Source organism: Peromyscus eremicus, chromosome 7 (assembly GCF_949786415.1).
Source record: "Peromyscus eremicus chromosome 7, PerEre_H2_v1, whole genome shotgun sequence".
NCBI classification, from domain to species: domain Eukaryota; kingdom Metazoa; phylum Chordata; class Mammalia; order Rodentia; family Cricetidae; genus Peromyscus; species Peromyscus eremicus.
This window is the reverse complement of record NC_081422.1, coordinates 19978460-20005198: the sequence shown is the minus strand read 5'-3', so window position 1 is coordinate 20005198 and position 26739 is coordinate 19978460. Positions and strand designations below refer to the sequence as shown.

The 26739-nt window shown below is 42.6% G+C and overlaps 1 protein-coding gene across 2 annotated transcripts in view; it reads right to left on the bottom strand.

Annotated features, from left to right (window-relative positions):
- The window catches only part of Npsr1 (neuropeptide S receptor 1), a 197341-nt gene extending 171123 nt beyond the window's left edge, over positions 1-26218 (bottom strand). For both annotated transcript variants that reach the window (XM_059267528.1, XM_059267529.1), the window contains exon 1: positions 26072-26218. In XM_059267528.1, the coding sequence (XP_059123511.1) occupies positions 26072-26218 (147 nt within the window). The remainder of the gene's footprint in view (positions 1-26071) is intronic.
- Between the last annotated feature and the right edge of the window lie 521 nt (positions 26219-26739).

The following is a 26739-nucleotide window of genomic DNA, read 5'->3' as shown; positions in this document are numbered from 1 at the left end:
TACTTCATTAAGGTTCAGCCACTACAACATCACCACTCTGGAGACCAAGTTTACATATTAACCTTTGGGGGACACATTCAACACATGCCTCAATTGTAGACTCTTGCCTATTTGGTTTATAATAAAGGTCATAAATGTTGTTGAATGATTATAGGGTTTTATTGTAGCATAGTATTGCTCTATGACTCTTTCAATTTATTCATAATTCTCTTATTTTTGTGTGTAACTATGGGTAGTCATATATGTACAGTTCTCTCTCTCTTCTCTCTCTCTCTCTCTCTCTCTCTCTCTCTCTCTCTCTCTCTCTCTGTGTGTGTGTGTGTGTGTGTGTGTGTGTGTGCGCGCACGCGCGTGTGCATGCATGCACTTGTGTGTATGTGTGGAAGCCCAAGATTGATGTTGGATGCATTCTTTGATTATTCTCCTTTTATTTTTTCAAACTGAGGCAGAGTGTCCCACTGAACTAGGAGCTCTCAGCTTGTCCTTTGTCTCCACCTCTAAACTGCTGGGATTACAGGTGGCTGCTAAATCTGTCCTGTTTTTTACATGATTTCTGAAGCTTGCAGGCAAGGGCTTTAGCCAGACTCACCTCCCCAGGCATCTAGTTATCTGTTCCATGCACTTCAATAGACACATGGCTTGCAGCTGTTAGAGACAGTGCTGTCCTGGGTACCTCTTGCTCATGTTTATGGGTATGGAGATTGTGGGGCAGAGGAACCACACCAACCCTTGACTAGATGATGCCAAAGTATGACTTCAGTCTTCTGAAACACTTTATCACTTGCTGTATTTAATATTGTCTTTTTGAAGTAGTATCTTTTATTTAACTTTTTTCACAATTGACAAAGGTGACTTATATGACAGCGACCCACTTTATATATTTCTTTGAAGTTACCCAACTTGCAAATTATTTACTTTTCATTCCCTCCCAAGCCCCTGAGTTATGCTGAAATAATTTATGAACAACACTCCTCAGACTCTTAATAAATTTTAACATACCTTCCAAGCAATCACTTTTGGCAGGTGTATTAAAGTGTCATAAACCAAGAATTATTTAGCTATTAATTATGCTTTTTCAAGACCATGCTTCTGTTTTGCTTAATTTCTGGCTACAGCATTGTCAGCTTTACTTAGGAAGTTTAAGGCAGGATCTGAACCCACTGTGGTAGAGGAATTCTCCTGTACCTGCACAGCCACTGATGCTGGGCCAGGGAGCAGCAATGTGTTCTGTTTATACCCTGCAGAGGTGCTTTACAAACGCCGATGTGCAGAACAGCCTTGCTTCTCATGTTTTCTTTGTCTTTGCAGCTGCTCATTTTTATAGTTAGATTTTTGGTGTTTTATTCTTTCCTTCAATGTTTCTGAGACTTAGACACCAAGTTATTGGATTTGGTCTTCTTTCACTGTGAATCTTCTTGACACTTTTTTTAATATTAAAAGATACAACTTTAAGAGTCAGGTAAATCAACTTCTATTATGGTTTCCTGCCAATTTTCCTCTGACCTCTGCCATGGCTAGGTGATTGTGTGGACCTCCTAGATTTTCTGCATCTCTCTTCTGCCTGTATCCATCATATTTAGCTTTCCTTTCTTTGCTGTGACTTTTATAAGAATTTATTAAGTTCTCTTCTGTCTTACTTATCGAGTTATCTTTTCACTCTAGATTTTTGAAGTAATGGTATTTTCATGTTAAAACAATATTTTTCTGAACCCATCCATGCCCTCTTTTAAATGCAGTGTCCATTCAAGTCTTCTGAGAATATAGATGAGTTTCTAAGACTTTCCCATTTCTTTCAGGAAATCAGTTTTATAGAGTGAAGCATTTTGATACCTCAAGCAATTTTCTTTCATGAAAATTATTTGATTCTGTACATACCCAGCATTTTTTTTCTCAAACTGTGTGGAGAGCTAGAGGAGTGATTTTTTCTACTCCTGCCTTGAAGGTCTTTGATCTCTATTGATCTATCTCTTCCAATCTCAGGTGAATAAGAAAGGGAAAGTTAGATTGTTTATGATGTTTCCTCTCCATCAGGGAAGGTTTTAACTTCATCTTCCTCATCCTCTTCTAGTGCTGTGGGATGTTCTGTGCATCAAATGTGTTGTTCTGATTGGTTAATAAATAAAACACTGACTGGCTAGTAGCTAGGCAGGAGGAAGTATAGGCAGGACAAGGAGAAGAAGAATTCTGGGAAGTGGAAGGCTGAGACAGAGACACTGCCAGCCGCCTCCATGACAAGTAGCATGTGAAGATGCCAGTAAGCCATGAGCCACGTGGCAAGGTATAGATTTATAGAAATGGGTTAATTTAAGATATAAGAACAGTTAGCAAGAAGCCTGCCATGGCCATACAGTTTGTTAGCAATATAAAAACTCTGTGTTTACTTGGTTGGGTCTGAGCGGCTGTGGGACTGGTGGGTGACAGAGATTTGTCCTGACTGTGGGCCAGGCAGGAAAACTCTAGCTACATAGTCTCCTGTTTTTTTTTTGTTTTTTTTTCATTTGTTTGGAGTGCATTTAGGGCCTTGATCATGCCAGTAAGCGTTCTAGTGCTGAGCACATTCACAGTCCTCATTTTTTCCTCCTAATTTTGAGATAGAGAATCACTGAGTTACCCAAACTGGACTTAGAATGGTCTTGAACTTGCCAACCTTCTTTCTAGTTTCCCAAATAGCTGAGATTAGAAGCCAGTGCCTTCTAACCTGGCTTCCTACTTTCTCTTTTTGATACAGGAAGTTTTTCAATTATATTTACACTCTAATGATCTTTCACAGGCAAGTCAAAAGAGGAGGAAACCTGAACAAGAGAACTCAGGTTCTCAGTACTGAAACTCAATGCTATCTTTCCAGATTAAATCTCTTTCATGTTCTTCTTCCCTCACATAAAGCCTGTAGTGAGGGCAGTCAGATCTCGGCTCCAGAAAAGTCAACAGTGACAGGTATAAATGGTCCACTGTTTGCATGGTGGGTGCGTAAGGACAGTGGTGACACCAAAAGACACATTTCCAGTAGTTCATTTTCTGTCTGCTGGGACTGTCGTGGGGGTCAGCTTGTTGTATAAACTAGCAGCACTTTGCAGACTCATGAATCTTAGCTCCGAATAGGCTTGGAGCTCAGATCTGCTCCACTGGGTGCACTCAGTGACTAAAGGTATAATCATTGACTAGTTTGCCATGTCAGTGAAAAGCAAGCCGGTCCTCAGGAGTGCTGGGAAGTCAGTGTAATCTTGGGCTGAACTTGTTTCAGAGCTGGAGATTGGATTTACAGGTGTGAACAGCTCTGTCAATAGATCAAGGTTTCTTTTCCTCTGGGTTCGATGGGCAGATGCGGTACAAATAGTCTGCACAGGTCCTCCCCATCTGAGGATTTAGATGTTGCCTTCAGGAAACTTCCAGGTGAAGGAAGTCCAGTACCATAGATTTCTGGGCTTGCCCTAAGAATTGATTTTATTTATTTACTTATTTATGAGTTCATACAACATTTCTTAATTGCCCATTGTGTACCAGATTAAATAACCTGAAGTAATGATGCTTCAAGGGATAATAAAGCACGAGACAGTTGTTGCCAGTCACGTTTAATCCTGCCTCGTCTAATACAACTATGAACACACTTAGCTGCTGGCGAATTTTTCATGGTATTTACACACACACACACACACACACACACACACACACACACACACACACACACACACACACACCAGGGTAACATGAGGATTTGGAGAGTTATGGTATCAGGACTTGAGGAAACAGGATCACAGGAATAGCACCTCCCACACAGGTAAGTCGAATGGTAGAGCCTGACTGAATTCAAAAGCTTTGGTCCATGCACAAGTGAGTCATATTATAGGCAAGACCCTCTCTGACTTTGGTTTTCTTATTACCAGAATAACGATAAAAATAAAATCTGTCTGAGACTAACTTGGTGGTTGACTGAGAGTATGATGGTGGAGAGGGTTAGCTTAGTGCTGGATGGGTCACTACCTTTGCACATGCTGCTCAAATTTTTCCTGTTATCTGTATCAATCTGTTGCTCTGTCATCTAAGTTTAGCAGTATCTCTGCCTGTGATCCTACCTCCACCCCTTCCTGATGGCACCCAATCATTCTTGACCTTCACAGAATATAGTCGAGGACTAAATGCCCTCTAGTGGTCATATGAAGCAAATTTCCAGTCAGATGCATAACAACTGGATTGAAAACAATACTTGAATTTGTGATTTTTTTCTTTTTAAATATATTTTGCATTGACTTATATATGACTTATTTATGCATCTGTGTGTGTGTGAGTGTGTGTGTGTGTGTGTGTGTGTGTGTGTGTGTGTGTGTGCACTATCTCATTTCATGATGTACATGCAGAGGGAAGAGAACAACCAAGGAAGTCAGTTCTCTTCTACCATATGAGTTCCTCAATGGAACAAGGTACTGTTTCCTACAGAGGCCCGTCTATGGCTTGAATGTAGAATTTTTGATGCCTAAAGCCAGAGTGCTCTCAGTGTCGTGATTGCTGACTTACAACCATTGGCCTTGAAACTCAAGACAATTCGTTGATGTGGCAATGTCAGCAACTTGTGTGGGATTCTCAGGGTACTGCAGCTCAGTTTTTGAAGAGGTGAATCACAAGGTCCCATGATGGACGTCATGTCGGTCAGAGCTGACACACGGTGTATGTGTGGGTGGTCGGGAGTAGGATAGCTTCAAAAGGATGCTCATAAATGTGATGCTGAGTCTGACTCTCCTTGATGAGGTCGGCATCTGTATGGCTGTGCTGACTAGTTTGAGGTCAGTCTGACAGAAGCTAGAGTAATTTGGTAAAAAGGAGCCTCAGTTGAGAGATTTCCCCCACCAGATTAGCTGGAAGACAGTTTCTTGACTGATGTTTGATGTGTGATTTCCCAGCTCATCATGGACTGTGCTTCTTTCTGGACTGGTAAGCCTAAGTCCTTGTGGTCCTAAACAGGTTGAGCAAACCATGGGAAGCAAGCCAGCAAGCAGCACTCCTCCATGGCCTACCCTTCGATTCTTGTCTCCAGGTTTCTGCCCTTTTGGAGTTCCTGCCCTGGCTTCCCTCACTGATGGACTGTTATCTGGAAGTGTAAGATAAATCATCAACTCTTTCCTCCCCAAGTTGCTTTTTCGGTCATGATCTTTTATCATAGCAATAGAAACCCAAGACAATGGCCCACAGAAAATGTTAATAAACATTTTAAATAAATAAATAGTAGATGACAAATGCAGAGAGGTTCATTTGCAATGGAACATATGTCAGGAAAGCTAAAACATTTAGTCACTCTGCTTGACTCTATGTGTCAGGATTGTCTGGACTGGAAGCCATAATTTATCCAGATGTAATTGGAATCCTCTTTTCCACAGAAGGCCTGGAAAGTGGAAAACAAAAGCTTAAAGTGTATTTATTTACCAGTTGGAAGGTGAACAGCTTCTCTGGCTTGTCATATACGGTACGTAGCCATGTGCTCTCTGTCATCAGATGCCAGGCTCTGAACATTCCTGGGGAAGCCTTCCATGTTGGTGACTTACCCATCAGAACTTGGTCAGTGGTGTCTACCTGCTCAGTCTTGCAAATAAGGAAAAGTAGCCAAGACAAGTGGGTCTCTTGGTTTATAAATGCTGCAGCCAGGATTCTCATTGTGGCTTTACTCATGGAAACATTCATGCTATGCATGCACATTTAGTGGATTTCTGTCACATCTTGGGTAGAGATTGACATAAAGCGATGACATTGCCTCATCACCTTACTTTACGTCTTCACATTGAAAACCATCTTCATCTTCATTCTGATTCAAACCTTGACTCTGGAGCTGAGTTAGAGTAAGACTTAGGTCAATGCTGATTACATAGTCTGGATGCTGGAGCAATGTGTGGCTTCCATATGACAGTAATCACAAATGTGACAGAAAGATTCAGCTACATCATCTGCTCTGAGTGAGGGTTAGAGAACTGTCGCACCCTCACATTTTCATGGTTTCTCTTATGGATGCAGTTATTTGTGTGATGTTGAAGACTGGTATTTCAAAAACAGGAAGGAGTAAAAGATCTGTTACTTTCCAAGTCAGGAAACGAAATTGCAGAGAAAAGTTCAATGATAAATTCATAAAACCTCAGTTTTCAGCATGCAGCAAGGATTTTCCTGTTACTGAGAGCTTTTTGGCTTTTACTGTTCATATCACCCAAGTACTGAGCCCCAAGTAAAACCCTCTTGGATTGTTTAGTTTGACTGGAATACCAAAAGCAGAAATATGAATTCTTAATTCCATTGGAACAGAGATGACCATATGTCCAAATGGACATTTCAGTGAGACAAAGACAGACTGCAAATCTTTGATCCCTAAAGATGCTTAATTAGACATGGATAGTTTGCCATTCTGCTAAGCTTTGGGGACTTCTGGGCAGTTACTGAACAGTTAGGAATCTTGCACTCAGAACTTTGCCTTATCCTCTCTCATCCCATATTGTTTTAGAAGCTCTGCCAAGTGGTCAGTAGCCATCTGGCCGACATGGAGGCCCAGTGGTAGGAATGGGCCACCTTCATTCTTCTGTAAAGCCATCTTCTGATGACGCAGTTTTGAAAAGCCTGTCTTATTGGTGGTTTGTTTTGAATAACTGACTTCCCTCCTACGACCCAGCTGGGATATCTTTGCATTACAATGAGAACATTGTCATTCCAGCTAGTCTTCTATATTCACCTTTTCCAGCTCTTTCACCTAGAGCGAGAGGAGGGTTTCTACATTGTGTTATTTATGTCATCTTCATACTCTACACTGTGAGAAAAAATACTATAAAGCGATGCATAAATGGGCACTTAATCCAACTATTATTCTATTGAAGGCTTTTCGTAATTCTTTCACAGACATCCAGAACAGAAATGGAAACAGCACCTCTGAAATATCTGGGCCTGTCTGGGGACTGGCAAAGCAAATTGGCCGACCTTCTGCATGAAGAATGGAGGGCTGGGCCTCCACAGTATAGCAGAGCTGTGGATCAGGCTATCTAGAGTAGTTGTGGACTAAGAGTCATTCTATGAACTTTTGAGGATTGAACCAGGGGAGGTATTCACCTTGAGGGGAGACTTGGCTGATACACAGTTTTACAGAAATGATGCTTAGAACAAAAAGGGAAAGCTGTCTCAGAAGTGGTGTAGCTGTAGGCATGATTCAGTTGGCTTACAGCTTTGGGGATAGTTATAGGGGAGTCTAAACCAGAGTCTGCCGTCAAATGGTGGGAGCAGAGGTTACAAACTAATGTTTCCAGGGAAATGTCTATGAACAAACTGTTACAGCATCCCAAATAAGGGACTTGTGGTGAGATAGTCATGGTTGGTCAGAACCTACATTGTAAAAATACAAACTCATGAGGTGAGCAAAGTTTGAAACCCTGGAATATAGCCAAGCAAAGAATTCACAGACGGAGTGAGCAAAGTGCACTTTGGGAGGAGCAACCTTGGCTGTCCAGACACACGAGGGGAGGACACTGAGCAGAGAAAGACTGATAATGAGGACCAGAGTTGAACCCTGAAAGCCCAGTCTCAGAATGGGATGTCTGCACTACGTCCTGTCTTACGTTAGGAGAACTGCTTCTCAGAGAAAAGACTGTCCATCTGCTGGATCTTCTTCAGTGACAACACCATCTTCACAGGTGACAGAATTAAACATGTGCTTCTTCCCACGGGGACCAGGCAGGAAAGCTATTCAACCTACTCCAGATAACCATTTACAATGTGTTTCTTAGTTTAGTCTCTAGGACATGTTCACTGACTGGAGGTATATTTCTAGTCTGTGCAGGAACCATTAGTCAGCTGGTCTGGAGTGTGTAATCAGCAGTGCTGAGAACCACAGACCAGGCTTTAGTGGCTGTGTTAATTTCTCATTCCCTTATTGTTCTCATGTCAGGAAGGACTTGGAGCATGGAGCTACGCTCCACAAGATTCATATACTATGAGACTCAGTGTTCTGGTTGCCAGGAAACTCTAGATTCATCAGCAACAGAAGTACCAACGTTCCATATGCACCTCAACAGAGGCCCCTGTGCTTCTTTCTTGGCCCACAAGAGGATGTCCTTATTAGCCACAAATGAGGTGGATTGGAAGCTTTGAAACAATTAAATTCTGAGCTTCCATTTGAATTCCCACAATGCATCAAGCCACAGCTGTTAGAAATCATCTGAAAAACCTATTGTGCCTTGAGTCTATGGAGTAATTAATATTTGCTGAATAAACAAACGAAGTGTCTGCTCTGTACCAAGAACTGGGATTAACATTTAAATTGCTATTTAAGCTCTAGACTCTTGAGATAATAAAAAACTAACATTTGGATAAATCAGATCCAAATCTCTACAATCTAGTAGAAGTCAAACGACTCTGTCCTTCAGAGCCCACATGGAATTGGTTTCAGCCTTTTGCCTGCCACATTCCACCTGTACTCAAATCTGTTCTAAAACGGTGTAATCTTAGCACATATCCCTTGCCCATCCTCCCATGTGCCTCAACTCATCCCTGGATTATTTATGCAGGTCAATGCAAATTCTATATAAGTGACTGTTACACTACATTTCTTGGAGAAAAATGACAAGAAAACAAGCCTGTATGTGTTCAGAATGGACATTTTTGTTATTAATTTTTGGTGTTTGGATGTGGATGCAGAATCCACAGATATGGAGGGCCAACTGTAATTGCTGTGAAACAAATTAAAAAGATAACATTCTTTCTGATGAAGCATGTAATTGATAAAACTAGGGTAGTAGGAACTTGTCTTCTGGTCTGGAAGGTAGTGTCTGAGGGATTCTCATGGACAGGCCATCCCACCTCAGACTCTAATATTTCTAGCTCATTCAGAAGGCTCAAAATCAAACAGCTAAAACAAACAAACCATATAGCAGGGACTGCTGACATGTGAGAGGCCAGAGGCAGATGCAAGGGCCAGAATGTGAGGCTGAGAGTCCTGGCAGATGAGAAGAGGCACAGGGCAGAGGTAAGGCTGTGTAGGAGGATGCAGGGAAACCACCCCAAATCACAAAGACTGGAAGCTCCATTCTTCATGCAGCTGGGTTGCATGACTGTTCATCAACTTGTTGTTAGGGTTCAGCCTATTCCCACAGCTTTCTATTTTCTCTCACTTCCCTAGCTGAACTCCTGGGTCCGTTATGCACAGTCTGAGCCTTGCACAGTTTCCTTGCCAAGGGTCAGACATATTTTTTTCACCCTCCAGTTGGATGTATTGCATCTTTCTGAGATCTACAGATTCAGCTGCCAGGCTCCAACTGCCATTCTCATCCAAGTCTTGGATTTTGATGGAACCTTGGTTACTCCAGTAGAAACCAGTGCTCTGGACCAGGTTATTCCTGTAGCCTGATGCCCAACACTATCTAATCCATCTCCCTTTTCTTCACTACTAGACATGGAAGTTCAGCGCAATGAGTGGCTCATCCATGAACAATGATGATGGAAGACAGCAGAATGTTGGAGAGCCAGCGTTTTTGAGAAAGTAGCTATTGAAAGGACTAGGTACTTCACAGCCTTGGTAGCCTGATGACTACCAAGAACTCAACTTGGAACTGGAATATGAAAAATTAAAAAGATATTAATATAAGAAGTTGGGGAAAGAAGCAAAATGAGAAAACTAGTGTAGCTCATTGAAATATTCTTGCTCAATTTCTGCACACCAGAAACTACACAACACAGCAGTCATACAACTTAGCTGCATGAAGAATGGAGCAGCATCCAGTCTTTGTGATTCCGGATGGTATCCCTGCATCCTCCCACATATCCTTGCCCCTGCCATAATGATGGCTTAATAATTTTAAGACAGTGTCCATCTCCTACCACACAGTGTTTGTAAGGAGGTATGAGAACACCCCAAACCTGTCTCTGTGTGGTCATGGGGGCTGTTATCTGAACACCCCGTGTGATGGCTAATCTCCTAGTCTTGCTTATCAATTTAACTGCATCTGGAATCAACTAAAAGACAAGCTGCTGGGCACTCCTGTGAGGAATTTTCTTGATCAGACTATCTGAAGCAAGAAGACCAGTCTAAATTTGGATGGTACCTTCTGGTGGCAGCCCAGATCAAAGGCTATGCACAGAAGAAACTTGGTATTTTGCCTGCTTGCCACTACTCTCACTGCCAAGTTCATTTATCCTGTTGCTGCTCATGATATTAAGCCTAAATCCAGCAACTCTCTAGGAATTCTCCGGGCCTCCAGACCAGAATGGAAGTTTAGGAACATCAGCCTTTTGGACTAAATAACTACTTGGTCTCTCCACTATGAGGCAACCATGTTGGATTACTGGACTACTCATACCAAAGCCAATCTAATAAATCATACATATACTTACTTGTGTGTGTCTCTGTGTGTGTCTCAATGTGTATGTGTGTGTATGTGTCCATGTGGTGTGTGTGTGTGTGTATGTGTGTGTTCGTGTGTGTGTGTCAATGTGTATATGTGTGTGTGTCTGTGTGTCCACGTGGTGTATGTGTCTGTGTGTCCATGTAGTGTGTGTGTGTGTCTCAATGTGTGTATATGTGTGTATCAATATGTATATTGTGTGTCTGTGTGTCCATGTGGTGTGTGTGTGTGTGTGTATGTTTGTGTATGTCAATGTGTATGTGTGTGTGTGTGTGTGTGTGTGTGTGTGTGTGTCAATGTGTATATGTGTATGTGTCTGTGTGTCTATGTGGTATGTGTGTGTGTGTGTTTGTGTGTTTCTATCAGTTCTTTTCCTATAGAGAACCCTGACTAACATCCAATTTGACAGACTTTATTATCACAAAGGTATCTGTATTCAGAGGACTTTTCGATCCTTCCTTGAGATAAGAGGATGCTGGGAACATTAGCTGTTAACTACATATTAATTTTCCTTACTCTTGTCAGCTTGTTTTTCTCCATGTTTATTACTGAATTTTTATTACTTAGGCTACTAGTAACATTTTTCCTACATTCTTTTAATTCTGCATTTAATGTGTTTGTTCATGTTTCTATTAAAAAACATGTTCTCCTCCAAGAACTTTATTTACTAAAGACCTTCAACATGTTATATTTGTCACAGAACCATTATATATACTATGAATCATAAGATTCCATGTGTATTTTTAATGTTTATTTTCTGTTTTTTATTTCCTTCAAAAATTTTTATAGACCTGGGCAGTCTTTGTTTATGCCTAATATTTATTCTATCAACTTTGTAAAAATTCATTTCCATCATTTTACTTTTTCTTAGAAATTCCTTGGGTGTAAGATCCATCACGTGCCTGCCTACCCCCCTTTATTGTCCAAATATTCCTTCCTTTCTCTATTTTGGCAATATTGTATTATTAAGTTCACATATGCCCCAATGTTTCCTTTTCAGGACAAATCATTTTTCACTATCGATCACAGGCTTGTTGCGTTGACCCTGTACTTTTGAGTGTGGATTGATGTTCCTTGGTCACTGGTAGGGGAGTTCCTGTCTCCTTTTGTCAGTCTCTGAGCTGACAAAGTTGAGTTCCTGCCTTCTCCTTGGAGGTTCCCTGTTCCACAGGTCCCTCTGTTGTGTGTGGTCCACCAACCTTAGGGAACACTGAGCCTCTTGAGCCAGGGGGAAATGCTTTGAAGGAGCTTGAGGGCAGGATGCTTCCTAGAATAATGTCATGCTTATTTCTTTTTAATAATATTAGAATTCTTTTGTTACTATAAACCGGTTTCTCTCTCCCTCCAATCTTCTCTCCTTTAGCTTTCCTTGTTTCCCTTCTTCTCCTTCTGCTCTCCTGATCTAGGGTTCTAGAAGTCTGTGTTGGGTGGAACATCCATTACAATAATCAGAGGTCTTATCACTATGTTACATCATGGGGCTGACATAAAAAACAGAAACGAGAACATGACAGTGTGGGCTTGCAGGTTAACTCAGCCTAATCTAACTTAAACACAATCAATGAAGAAACAAATCAAATGATCAATGGAAGCAACAAAATACTTGGCAGAATTAGCATTCTAGAAATTATTTTTAAGTTTTATTATGGGTTAATAGTTTCTATGTTCTTGAATTTCCTTTGAATGTTTACTCGATTTAAGCAAAAACTCCTCAAAAGATACTAAATGTGTTGGAAAGGGAATCAAATTTATTCTTGGCCAAAGAGCATCTTCTTCTGTATGGATTGCTTGTCTTGCCAGAGGTTGGAGTCTACAGTAGCAGATGATCAGAGGGAAGCCGTATTTGAGCACACACAATATTCCTTTCAATTATATATTAACTTGTAGATTAGGTGAACAATATTCTTGAGCAAACACATTGGTTCAATAACTGTATGTGAATGGAATTCCCAGTATTACTGGAGACCTTTTATGTGTTTTAGAGGCTTGAATGACTCAAGCACCAGTTTAACAGAACAGTTCTAGCTTCTCTTAGAAACTTCTAGAATCTCCTAATTAACTTGCTAGTCAAGGATGATGTTGAACTTCTAATCCTCCTGTCTTCATCTCTCAAATGCTAGGATTACAGGTGTGCACCAACGCACCCAGTTTATACAGCATTGGTGATCTATCAAGGGTTTTTCATGTGTTAGGCAAGCACTCTAATGACTGAGCTATGCCCCAGCCTGAATCTTTAAAATAGACTGTCTGTCACTAGTGTCCAGGAAGCTCATGCTGTGAGGGTCTTATCTTCAGTGACCCAAGGCTTCCTTTGAAATGAAGCTCATTCTGGAAGTTTAGAAAACAAGTTGTAGGGAAAGACCCTGGAGGTACAGAATCAGTTTGTTCAAAAAGGTTTTGATACTAGTACTCGCTGATTGAGGAAAAGGTTTAAATGATGTGAAATGAGATTAAAGTAAAGGTGGTGGGGTTAACCAAGCATGTAAGGTGTAAGCAGAATGTCCTGAGGAGGGTGAGAAGGCCACCGGGGACACCGTCAAAGGAGTGGTTTGAGGGGGGAAGGAGGACTTTCCTGACTTCCTGGGATTCTGTAAAGGATCCACTCAATTCTTACTCCTCCCCTGCCATTTATTCCTCCATAGAGGGGAAGTTTCTGCTCTTCCAAAGACAGAATTAAAGAGGGAAAGCATCCCATGAAACCTCTGTTTGCATTTGTGGTTGGCAAATAAGTGGTCTTGGTGGGTGAAAAGTCTGAGAGGTCCCAGAACCTGAAAAGCAGAGAGCCCAGCTGGATATGTGGGGAATCTGAAAGGAAGGGCAGAGAGCCTGGTCATCTTTCAGTACTGAGATGGATAGAGGGAAAAGGCAGAGAACATGGTAAGCTAGGTGCAAAGATATATGGGACCTGGGCAGCCAGGGCTTGAGGAAACACCTCCCCCTTCCCCATCAGCCATCTGCTCTGGGCTTGGTGAGACTATCTCAGAGACTAGTTCTCATGACTCCTCCATGATGGCCTCCTCCTTCTCCCCCTAAAACAATGCTGAGCCAAGGAGAACTGTCACATTGAGGCCTTCTCCAGTGCAGGACACTGAGTCAGATTTGTAAAGCTTGGCTGAACAGCCCTGCAAAGTACCCAAGAGTGCACATCGTGAGGCAGAGTATCCGCAGAAGCTGGAAAGCTGCATTTTCTTGGTTGATTTCAGCTTGTGCTTTTGGAAAGCTTTTAAAAAAAATCTTAGGGAGCTATGATGGAAAAGTGAGTCACTGTTATGCTCACTAGCGCCCCCCATACACACCAAAGTTATTTAAGCAAATGACATTTTTAATATCTGGAATGAGGATCATCTAAAGGAAATTTAAAACTTTTTCTCCCCAGAGGAAGAATCTTTTTCTCATTACTCAGAATCATACGAACTATGCTGGACCTGTTACATCTAGATAACGGGAACAGGAGACTGGACATAGCCAGCTTTCCCACTGCCAAAGGGAAAGACCCCTGAAATAATGATGGGCTCTGTACTTCATTTGCAAGGCCTCCGCTTCGCAATCCAACATGTCCATTTCATTTGATATTTATACCAATAAAGTTTTCAGCTTAAAAAGAAAGAATGTCTATTCACAATAAAACCACCTAAACAAAAATGCTTCTGCCTTTTCTCATATAATTAGAAACCTGAAGGCAGGTTGCTGCTGCCCCTGGTCTCTGAAACTTCTTTTCTTTTCCTCTTTTGGTAGCAGAGCAGCTGGTGCAGCTTCACACATTGTATATGAGCTCAAGGTGGGGAAGTAAAAATCCAGTCCTCTTCCTATCTTTTCAGATAAAGAAAAACCTTCATTTGATACCTCGAAGACTTTCCAACCTATTTCCTTACACCAAGACACTGTTAATGGTAGAGAAAATTCAGATGAGTTTCAGCAGGAACAGCAAGGCGAGAGTTAAAGCCGACTCCAGAGCCATCCTAACAGCTGTTTCCAGAAGCTTCTTCCTTCCAAGATCCTTCTCCAGGCTCGGGTTCTACATCCTTCCCCTTACTCATTTATCCCATATGTTCACAGAACCGTCATCATTTTTCACTCTCACTGCATATTGTATTATGAGACTTCTGAGAAAATGTACATACTAAAGTCTTCATGTAAAGCGTGGTGAAGAGGACCCTGGGAGAACCTCAGAACTCTCCCAGGAATTCTCTGTCAAGAGACCTTCAGCACAGTGCTCAGTCTATAAGAGAATCATTTACTGTGTAAGAGTCTCAGGCACAGCTGCTGAGATGGGAACATGGAGACAAGTGACAGTTCTGTCTTTGAGGAACATCATTTCCAGAAGCTGAGAGGTGACAAAGGACGCCTACAATATGAGATATCATAAATGTGTCCTGAGGAGAAGAAAACCAATGAGCCACAGGGAACAGAATGAAAAGTGTCCTTGTTCAAGGAGTGCTGAGGAGACAGAGGAGGCAGTGTTTGAACAATGCTCTGTGGCCCCCTGACACTTACCTTGGGCCATACCTGCTGCCCAGCTCCCTCTGTTGTTAGCTCTGGGCTAACGTATCCTCCCAGGTCCTTTTGAAGCCTGAGTTGTGCTTCTCCTACACTGTCGCTCAGCATTTGTGACCTTAATTAAGCATGGTTTGTGAAAACTACTCATGCTATTAATCTATCTAAAAATTTGTATGAAGGAATAATTTATACAAAGGCAAATTCACCCCGTTAGTGTATAGCTCTGTGAGTTTTGATATGTGTACAATCTCTGCAATCAAAATACAGAACAATTCAATCATCCAGGGATGTTCCCCTGTGCCTTTTCAGGTACATCTCTCTCCTCCATCCCTAATCATGACAATCATTTGGTTTCTGTTGTTGAAAAGTTTGTTGCATGTAATTTGCTAATCAGTACCTCACTCAACACACATCCAAGAAGTTTCTTATAGTAGATGAGAATCAACATAGAAACCCCAAAACCAAACGATGTGCAGAAAATGAGAGGCTTTGGACCACTCAGCCCTAAAAGGGATGTTTTCATCAAAAGTCCTCCTCTCAAGGCTCAGGGATCTATGTAGAAGAGGAGGCAGAAAGACTGTAAGAAAGACTGTAACAGTGTCTTCCAAATACATGACTGAAGTACATATGAATTCACAGACATCGTGGGAGCACACAGAGGCCCTGCAGAGGCTCATGTCAATTGGGGTCCCAGCACTGAGAGGGAAGTAGACATGGGCTCCCACCCCTAACCAAGAAGCTATCTGTGGTTGATACCCACTAGCAAAGGGGTGTAGAGAGCCGTGCACGGCCGCGCTGCAAAGATGGCGCCGGCGCCCGGCTTCCGCCTTCCCTATGGCAGGTGTTCTCTGGGATAAACAACTCCTTATTTGGCTAAGGCTAGGATCTGGCTTGCTTCCGCGCACCTGGACCTAATCTGGCTTGCTTGCGTATGTCTGACCCTATCGGCATTGTCCACGTGGCACTACGGGGTTGGTTGCCCAGTGGCTATAAAGGGCGTGGGCTGGCTTTCCCCAGAGTGAGAAGATGGCTTTCCCTGAGGTCAGAAGATTGTTCAAGGTTCCTGAATAAACTACTTGGAGAAGAGCCTGGTGTTGTGTCTTCCTTGCTGGTCGAGGCGGACGTGACAAAGGGGAAATCAGTTTTGTTTTTCAAATGGAGTGTCACCCCGGATTTATTACTCCAGGGCAGGACCCATGTCCAGGAGTAGTTGGTTAATACAAAACAAACTCCATGGAATTTTTATGGAGTTCTTAATTTCATTTTTCATTGTTTTGGCATCTTTGTCTTATTGGCCTTTTGCCTTGCCTATTTGTTTTGATTGTATTTTTTGTGTTATTGTTGTTGTTTTGCTTGTTACTTCTTTTAAAAATAACATAATGTTGGGTGGGTAAGGAGGTGGGTAGCATCTAGGAGCAGTTGGAGGAGGTAAATATGTTGTATGAGAAATTGATTAAAATATTTAAAGAACAAAAAGAAAATGGTGTCAGATAAATGAAATTATTATATCAAGTAGCATTTTTGAAACTGGATCCATCTAACAGATAGAGTCCATTCATGATGCTGTGTACATAAGAAAGTTGGATTATTTTTCATTGCTGAGTAATTTTCATCACAGGCTTTACCATAGTTGGTTTATTCACTTCTCATTTTGAGAATGTTTGTTTTTATCTCCCTAGTTTTTGGCAATCAAATGAAGCCAGTTATAGGAATGAATATGTTCTATTTTCCTTGGGAAATCCCTAGAAAGAGGGTTTTATCTTACATAGTAAAAGCGTGATTAACTTTATATAAAGAACATGGCCAGTTTTTCAAAATTACCTTCACCTTTATCATCCCACCAGCACACTCAATTTCCTTGCCAGTACTTGGTCTTGTCAGTAGTTTAAGGTCAGCACATAGTGTCATTCCTTTTATGGCTTTCCTTCTCCATTCCTGAGTGAAGGATGGCTTTGTAGTGTTTGCTGCATGTACTTTCCTTGTATTTTCTTTGGTGATATCTCTGTTCAGATATTTTGTCATTATTTTAAATGATTGATCCTCTTTTTATTGAGTTTTGAATATTCTCAACATGTCCTAGATACAAACACTCTATTAGACTTGGGAGGTTTAAAATATTTTCTCATCTCTTAGGACTCGCCTTCTTTTAATGGTGTAGCTCTTGATTTCAGTGAAGTCCAGTTTATCTAAGCTCTTCTGTGTGGTTGAGCTTTCGGAGCTGGTTGGAAGAAACCCTTGCCCAATCCAATGCTACAAAGGCCTTCCCAGTATTTCCCTGTGTTTGGCATTAGGGTTCTCACTTGGGCATATGATGAAACTGGAACTGATTTTACAGACTGTACACATAGGGCAGCTTCACTTTCCAACAAGGCTGCTATGGCTCAGACCCATTTGATTTGTCCCTGTTCTCTACTGAATTCCCTTCTCACCTTGATCAGAACACAATGCAAGCACATATGTGAGCTGGTTTCTGGGCTCTCTTCCCCATCTGGCTTCTTTAATCTACACTGTAGTTTATGTTATGACTGTAAACAAGTTTTATTGTGTTCTAAGGTCACCACCGTTTTAATTTTCTTTTCCTTCCCATATAAACTTTAGAACCAGCTTTTCTGTTTAAACCCACACCTCATTTTCCTCCTCTGCCTTTTCCAGCCTGATTCCCCAAGGTCCACACTCCTGTAATCCCTCCTGATGCCTGTGGATTCTTCCTTTCCAATCTCACATGCCCAGTGAGTGGCTGAGCATGCAGCTCTTATACCCACGTGCATTCTCCCTGGATCTTGATGTTATCCTGATTAAATGCTCCAAAATACAGTCTGAACTGTTAACAGTTTTTTTTTTTTTCTGATAAAGCATCAATGATTTCTTCTTGTTTGGAAGAAAAAATACTGGAATATTAGTGTGATGGGCCACATGATCCAAATTCTTTCTCTTGTCTCTACCTAGACCCAGCTTCCTAGGTAGGGCATTGGCTTTCTCTAGAGTCCTTCTGGACCATGTGTTTATGACCCTGTTGAGCACCTTGCTTTTCATTATCTAATTGACTGCATCTTCTTTCACACTGATATCAGAAGTGGCCACCAACTGTGTCTGTCTCCCCCAGTGGACAGACCTGCCTGAGGCTCAGGTGTCTGTTTCATCTGCCCATGCACCCCCAGCGCCTAGCATATCACTCAGGCAAATGCATCTATGATTCTTAACTTAGTAGAGGAGAAGGTACTCACCAAAATGGGAAAGAAAAAACACAGTCCATAAGACTGGATTTTGCAATATTACACTTTAATTTTAGTGTGACATTTATTTAAAGTTTTCCATTACATTGAATAAGAATGAGGCATATTTATGCTGCCTTGTGAGTTAGGGTTGTAAAAAGCTGAGAATCGTTTTAATACTATTCTCCGAGTTGCTGTATTAGTTTGCCTGCCCCTTAGTACAGTAATCACTCATCTTTGGCTCTCTACTACTTAATTCAGGGTGCAGTCCAGAGAAAGCATCAGTTTTCACAGATAGTGAGTGAATTACACTAGGATGGTGGTGCTGGTGGGCACCGTGCACCTTAAGGCTTCACAGAAGAGTAAGGAGTTAACAGAACTCAGAGTTGTATCAGAAGACAAAGGTGGCGGAACATCTGGTACATACAGTGCAGAAAGCGAGAAGGGGAGCCCAGAGGGTGGCGTGAAAGGCCAGGAAGACTTCTACAGGGTCATATCCTATAGAAGGACTAAGTGGAGCTTTGGAGCCTGCATAGAGGTACAGGGGAGGCCTATTTCCCATACTTGTCATGAAGGGGCTGATCTCCATGGCTCACTGTGAAATCCTGAGTCATTTCAGCTTCAGGCAGCAGGAGATCGGGGCCATCTCTCTTGGAAGCTATGTGAAGACATGACTACAGGTTGACCTACTAGTCACTGGGACTTGAGGGGAATGACCTGAACTGTATGAAACCACTGGGAGTCTAGGCTTGATGCTCTATTTCTGCAGCATTTACTTTGTCCTCACATCAGCCTGAAATCCTAGTTCCTTTTGGTTTTATGGTGTTCCCTTTGTTTGGAAGTCTCTCCTTTTAACTTCTCTCTGTCTTCATTTTCACATCTGTTTCGAAAAAGTGAATGCTCTTTTAACATCCCTAAGAGCACGGAGGAAGTGTCAATGCAGTAAAAGGAAATCATTTGCAAACTGTAAAATGCTGAGAAGATTGAGAGATTCATTATGTTTCAGGTAGACAACAATATTGATTAAGTTGGGAAATAAGAACTGGAAATATTTATGACTTTGGGTAACTTTACTATATGGTGGCCTAGAAAACTCTTACTTCTTTCCACAGTAGGGGCCCATTCACTTTCTGAGCAAGACAGAGCTTCTCATCTTGGCAAAAAGCCCTCCATGAAGTGGCCATTGAGCTAGTAACAGAATAATAAGGTAAAAAATGTCATCTTCCCTAGATATCTGTATCTTATTCCAAATGTTTGGCAGTTTAATTAAAATTGAAAATGAAGATTAAAAAGAGTGGTACACGCCACACACTTGGTATTAACAACCACTGTGGTGTGCTCCTGGGTCCCCAGGTGTCATCAAGCTTCTTCCACACAGCTCATAGATCAGTAGGTAGTATCAGGAAATAGTAAAAGGATTATAGCCTGAGACTATAATTGCTAAAATTAAACACTATTCTAAGCCACTTGATGCTCTTTAAGCTTTGAGCATTTTATCCCTTAAGTTTCACAACAGTCCCCCAAAGGGTCATGTGCTAAAGCTTCATTCAGATGGGGAAACCAAGGCTGGAAGAGGGATGAACAGACCAGTCACACAGTCACTGAGAATGTGGGAAGTAAGTCTCCTGCAGATCAGCCCAGGGCTGTATTCTCAGCTTCTCTGCTCTAGCAATGAATTGAAAGAGAAAACTTGAGAAGCCAGCTTTACCTAGTGATGAGTCAGTTATTTCTCCCTGCAGCGAGAAGGCTGAAAAACAGAGAAACTGCATCTCACTGAAGAAAATCAAAGTGACCTTACCATTCACTTGAGTCTGTGACACTGGGACACTGCCACCCACTGCACAAACAGGAAGTTATTTCCAGGATGATAGAGTGATGCTTTGAAGCATCAAGTAATATGCTTCCTCCCACTACAGCCCACGTACCCCTTTCCCTTGATATATAACCTTGATTGTACCCATACAGAGTAGACCAGAAACAACCCAATACTGAATATCTGAATGTGTCATGGAGAAGATTGTAAACAGCTTGAAGGGAAGTGATTTTTTTTTCCATTATAAAAGAATGTACCTTCAAAGTCCCACCTTAAGCAAGAAGCTATTTGCAATTGATACTGCTGAGAAAGGGGAAAATCCATTGGAATCAATGAAATGTCCCTGGTGTGGCAGCTAGAATGAGAATGACCCCCATAGACTCAGAGATTTGAATACTTGGTCATCAGGGAGTGGCGCCATTTGAAAGAATTAGGAGGTGTGGCCTTGTGGGAATTGTGTCACTGAGGGTGGCCTTCTATCTCTCTCTTCCTGCTGCCTATGGATCTGAATGTAGAATTCTCAGCTAGTTCTGCAGCACCTTGTCTGCCTGCATGCTGCCATGATCCCCACCATGATGACAATGAACTAAACATTTGAACCTGTAAGCAAGCTCCAATTAATGCTTACTTTTATAAGAGTTGCCCTAGACAGGGTGTCTCTCTTCCCAGCAATAAAACACTGACCAAGACTGCGGAGTATATCAACCACACTCCAGGGCCAGCCCAATGCCCAAGAGTAGTTGGCCAACACAAAACTGAATCCATGCTTTTGTTTGTGTGTGTATGTGGGAAGGGGAGTGTTTTATTTTGTTGTTGTTGTTGTTTTATTGTTTTTTGTTTGTTTACTTTGATTTCCATTTTTGTTTATGAGAGAGAAGAGGAGACATGAAGTTGGGTAGGTAAGAAGGTGGAGAGTATCTGGAGTTTTGGGGGGATAAAAACATAATCAAAATATATTGTATGAAAAAAATTAAATGAAAAATGATATAGAATGATTTTCAATAAATAGGTTTAAAGGTGTACATACATGTGCACACCCTCACATACATAGGATGTGTCTTTGATCATTTAGATCAGAGAGTCTTGGTGATGAGTATGGAAGAACATAGGGAGTAATTTCCCCATCACGGAAAGAGAAGGGACCGTTGAATGGTATGTAGTGTGAGATGTGAGGAGACATGTGGGAAGAGAATAATTGTGTTGCTTTTCATCCTGGGAGGGAGAACTGGATGAGAAAGTGCCCGATAGGCAAAAAGACCACAGGATAAAAGAATTGGGAGACTCCAGATTCTCCAGATGTCATGAAGATATACATTTAAGATGCAAATGTTGGGAGAAAGGGAAACAGAGACAGGACCGCTGTTTACTTTTATTCTTGTGTGTGTGTGTGTGTGTGTGTGTGTGTGTGTGTGTGTGTGTGTATTAGACAGAGAGAGAGAGAGAGAGAAAGAGAGAGAGAGAGAGAGAGAGAGAGAGAGAGAGAGAGAGAGAGAGAGAGAGAGAGAGAGAGATCCAGCAAAGAGAAAAGGAAAGGAGGAGGGTCAAGATCCCGGAACCTGAAGGAACTGTCACAAAGGGACATAGCCCCTTCTCCAGATAGGAGACAGACAGGAGTTCAGAAAGATGAGTGCTCTGGATGTTTAACAAAACTTCCTTTCAGTTAATGCTGTCTTGCCCTGTTGCTAACTGGATGGATGCCCCTAACCACGGCTTACCATACACATAGGAGGTCATCCTTGGAGTTAAATGATTTTCTTAAGCCAGTGCCTGAGAAGATCCTCCCTAGACTGAAAATCTGTCCAAGTTTACTCTGAATTAACCAAGATGATGCTTCTTGATATCCAATTTGTTAATAATGCAGAGAAATTAACAGAAGACAATCTCTTCATGCACTAATAGACAGCCAGTCCATCGTGTGCCATCCTTAGGAAGTTATCAGCAACGCCCTTGTCTTAAGGTCAGGAAGTTGGACAACTGACTGCATGCATGACTGAGCCCACTCAGACTGGAGGGTGGCACCACAGGTATACTAGGTCTGAATAGCATAAGAAATCAACAAGGGGCAGAACTTTACTAGACATTTGCCTGAGTAGTGCTAAGTAAGACTTCCCCTTAGAGACAACCGTAGTATGCAACTAGGGATCCCAAGTGAACAAACTGAGAGAAACCATTTAGAAGAGACTTTAAAAATGCATGATGGGTTCCAGCAGGCAATGAGGCCACCGAGGCTTATGGGTTACACAATGGACAAAAAGAGACCGTCAGGGAGGGAGACAAGTCAAAAGGAGGTATTGAGCCAAGAGCTATGAAGGTGGAAATGTTGGTGCAGAGCTGGCAGGTGGGGTCTTAGGAATGAACTGTCCGACCATACAGAGCTGGCAGTGTGAAAAAACTTAAGTAAAGTCATTGTTGCCGCATGGTGCAGACCACTGGGACAGGTTAGGTTAAAGTTTACTTTTGTTAGAACAGCAGGAAAGATAATGTTTAGAAAACTGGTGATAGATAGGCCAGCAGGGCAGGAAGGGTGGGTACACACAGTGAGCACTTGTGTCCCATCACCCTCACACACTCAGGAGCCGTCGTTTACATTCAAACAATAGTTAGACTAATTGCATGTCGTTTGCAACTCTGTGCTGAAGGAGGCTTGATGGAAGATCATGATTAAGGTAATATTTAGTATTCTTAATTCACATTTCCCCCCTCACCTATGAGTAATAAGACTGAGTTTCATTTGCATCATTTTATAATTTAGCTAATTTCCTGATTCAGACATCCCTCCCTCCCACTCTCTTTAAATTAGATTCCTTATCACTCACTAAGTTCCAGAAACAATGCCAACAAACTCCCCTGTAGGATGAAGGGCGTTTGTAGGAGGTGTTTTGCCTTTGTCTTGATTTTGGACAGAACTATGTATATTCTAATGAGTTACGTATTTGAAAACTGGTAGGTTCTCAAAGCTCAGATAATTTCTCAATACTGGGACTTCTCAACCACAGGGAGGTGAATTGGATGTGACATCTGAGGTAGATGAAATTGGAAACTGAAGCACACCAGGGCTTTGACTGAAAACCTCCAGATTACAGCTGTGTGTCTACACACAGCCACTGGGGAGGACTGAGATGCAGGTAGGAGGAAGGCAAGCCTGTGCTTGACTGCCCTTCTGAGTTTTGTAGGAATCTGACATGCTTAGGACAATGCATGGACAGGACAGTGAGAGTAGATCTTAAAATAAGGGGCAAGTGGCAGGAGGGATAGAAATGGGATAAGAGGAAAGGTTCTAAGCTTGTCAAGAAAAAGCTAGAAAGACAGAAACAGGAATATTGTGTCTTCTGCCAACATAGCTTCGGGTCAGAGAAGAACATGAATGCTAAGTAGTCCCAGGGATGTGGGCTAAAAGGGTTGAGACAATGGGGGCTAGGATGGGATGGGTGTAATTTCCCAGGACTTATGCTGACACTGGAGCATACCTATTGACAGAATCTCAGGGCTCTAGTCATGGGAATCCATGACTGACTTTAGTTCCGTTGGCTTTGAAATGAAGTAGGCATTGGGTGAATGTGTTCTTTCCCTTGGTGAGTATAGTTGGTAGAGACTACGAAGGATGAGGACGAACTGTGGGATGAATGGTGTTTCACCAGGTCCTCCCACTTCTTCCAAGATGAACCCATCATCCTGTTGCCCATTCCAATGAATGTTGAGGATTGGAGCAGCATGAGAATACTTTGTTCATGCTTTAACTGTTTATCAATGTGCCTAGCAAAGTGCTGGGTCCAGAAGAGAATGTGAAACCAATATAGAAGCTCAGAATCTGTAACACACTTGTCTAACAAATACTACAGCAGGAGTCCAAGACAGCTGCCTGAAGCAGTAAGATGTGCAGTCCAAGAGCCCATGGAAGCTCAGGGGGTGGGGGACTTTCCAGAGGAAGCAACTCCTCCTGAACCTTAAAGAACAGGCAGAATTTAGATAAGCCCAGATGAAGCTAGAAGCCAAGGGCTTCTGCTGAGAGGATGGAAGTAATAAGAGCTGCTTTCTGGAGGTCACACAGCAAGGCTCTTGGCACAAAGTTAAACAAGTGCAACGTACGGCAACTGCTATCAATGGAATTTCCGCCACTTAGACTGCTGTCACCATTTCTGTTTTATGTCCCTTTTACTGGAGCAGTATGAATTAAAGGGACACACTTACGAAGCAGTATATAGGGCATGTTTTAGGCATTTGACCTTAGAACTATGTGGTATAAAAGGAGCCAAGGCTAGCAAGGGTTTTAATCGCAGACAGTCTTGTGTGTGCACAGTGTAACAGAACTGCTTGTGCTCAAAGGCAGCCACAGAACAAAGTTCCACTAAGACCGAGGCTGGGTTGCCAAGGCTTCTCCCCTGATTTTTGTGTATCTGCAAATTTCTGCTTTAGTCAATCCGTGTATTTCTTTCAATGAAGCAGAGTATCGAACACTCCTGGTTTTCAATGGACATAATTCCTCTCTGTTTCTCTTTGTGCACTGGCACCAGCTTAACTGCAGGAATGAAACAGAGGATGCAATTCTCCAGTGTCTCCTGACAAAGACATCGCTGGGACAGAGGGTGCTAATACTAGTGGAGAGCCAGGGCACGGAGATTTGTTTGCATGTTCAAAACATTCCCTCAGGTGGGATCCAAGATGGCAAATGAGCCTTCAGCGGAGAATGCTTACTGCCTGAGCCTTGGAATGACGGCATTATTGTTGATTGTTATCCCTTTGGGGAGGGCCAGTCTCTTCAGCGTGCTTATTGTCATGTTTCATAAACATCATAGGCAAGTGGGCAGGAGCCCTGCAGAGCCCATGCTTCCTCAGCAAACAAAGCGGGCTGGTTCCAGAAAAGGCACTGTTCAAACTCTAGTCAGTGGTGACGAACTGGAGCTTCAGAGCACTGGTATGTGTGTGTGTGTGTGTGTGTGTGTGTGTGTGTGTGTGTGTGCGTGTGCGTGTGTGTGTAGTCTGAGGGACTGGGTTCCCTCAAACCAGACAGCCGTACTTCACAACAGGATGCTGCCCTTGAAGCAGAAGCTGACTGACTCCCTGGACAGCTCCCAGCTGAAAACTTTATTCTGAAAGTTGGGAACGGGGAGGGAATCTGTACAGTGGAGAGAGTGGATGTCATGGTAATCGTAAGCCCAACTGTAAAACCGTAATCATCTCAAGAACACCAGAGGATTATCAACAACAGCAGCAGCAACACAGCAAAGGCTGGAGTTTATTTGGAGAATTTTCCTTGGGACATGAAGGACTTAAGGTGACAACTAAGGGTCCGGCTGTGAGTCACTTTCGGCAGGAGGGGTGTGAAACGGCCCCACCACCCAGGGTTTGCATGTGTGAAGCAGCAGGCTCGTATTTTCTAGACACCTGATTTGTTCCTGTCCACTACATCTTTTTATAAAACAGGACAGCACCAGCTCAATGACAGGGCTACCATCCTTTGATATAACGGAGGGGAAGCCCACCAAACTCAGGTTCTTTTGATTTATTCTAGGGAGCAACCTGTTGCAAATATCACCACCAACAAGTCTTCAAAGAATTTGTTCCTCACTAATGTTCCCTGAGAAGACACGGCAAAGACAGAGTGGTCCTCCCTGCCTTCCACTCTCTCTCTCCTGGTGTCAGCCACTGCCCCTAGGGATGTGGTTTCCCAGTCCTCTGATGTTCAAAAATACAAAGTAAAACCCTAACAGCTAAATGAGTTTACACTGAGGGAAAATGTCTAGTTTTAGAAAATTTACTATTTTTGCTAGAGACAGACCCTTTACACAATACTCTAGGGTTAACCACAGTGCTCTCAGCCAGTGAAATGGAGAGTGAATACATTCATTGAGAAGTGTTTCTGACGAGTTACACATTTTCACAGAAACAGCAAAAACATCTGCATTCTTAAGAAGCCACAGTGCTGAGCTTTGAAAACTATGAAGCTCTAATTATTTACACTCATCATGTTGGGGGATTCCCCCTTCCTTAATTAGAAAGAAAGAAAGAAAGAAAGAAAGAAAGAAAGAAAGAAAGAAAGAAAGAAAGAAAGAAAGAAAGAAAGAAAGGAAGGAAGAAAGAAAAGAGAAAAGAAAAAGAAGGAAAAGGAAGGGAAATGAAAACCGTCCCTAGCAGCAGCTATGACACTCCCAGCCCTCTCCAGTCCCACCTGTTCCGTCTTTTAAAGCCAGGACACTTACCTTGAAGGAGGAGTAGAAGGAGCCCCACTCCTCTGCCGCCAGCTCTTCAGTGAAAGTAACAATTTCAGTGCAAGCTACTGGAGAAGAGTCTGGTGTCGGCATAGTCTGGTTGGCATGTGAGCTGCCCTCTGTAAGGTTGGCTGGCATGGCTCAGGCAGGGTCCAGTCTCACGGCCCCTGCACCTACAGCCGGGTGAGAGAGTCCAGTTGACCTCCTGAGAGCCGGAGTATCTAGCTGCTGATCGATTGCTCAGTGCCTCTTCTGCCTCTCAAGGCTTCTGGCTATTGCTCACCGGAGCGGAGGCACAGAGCCCTCCCTGAGCCCACCTCGTTGAAGAGTTCTGCCTGACAACAAGGGAGATCCACGTGCGTGCTGCTTGCTCCTCTGCAGTTATGATCCAGCAGCCAGCACAGCCCTCACCCTCCCACAGACCTGCCCTGGGTGGCCTCATCCTAAGGGCATCCCCCAGGGCCTTGCTCATGTCCCCCTAGGAAGGGCTTGCCTGTCCAGTGCCCTCCTGACTATGCAGTAGACCTCATCTTTGCTCCAGCTTCCACTAAGCAGTAATTGGGAGGTTTAGCTGTTCCATTAATTCAGGTCATGTTTGTACCTCTGAAATAGTCAGAGGTATGCCTTTGTTTCAGCTGAGATTGCTCTCGGACTTAGAA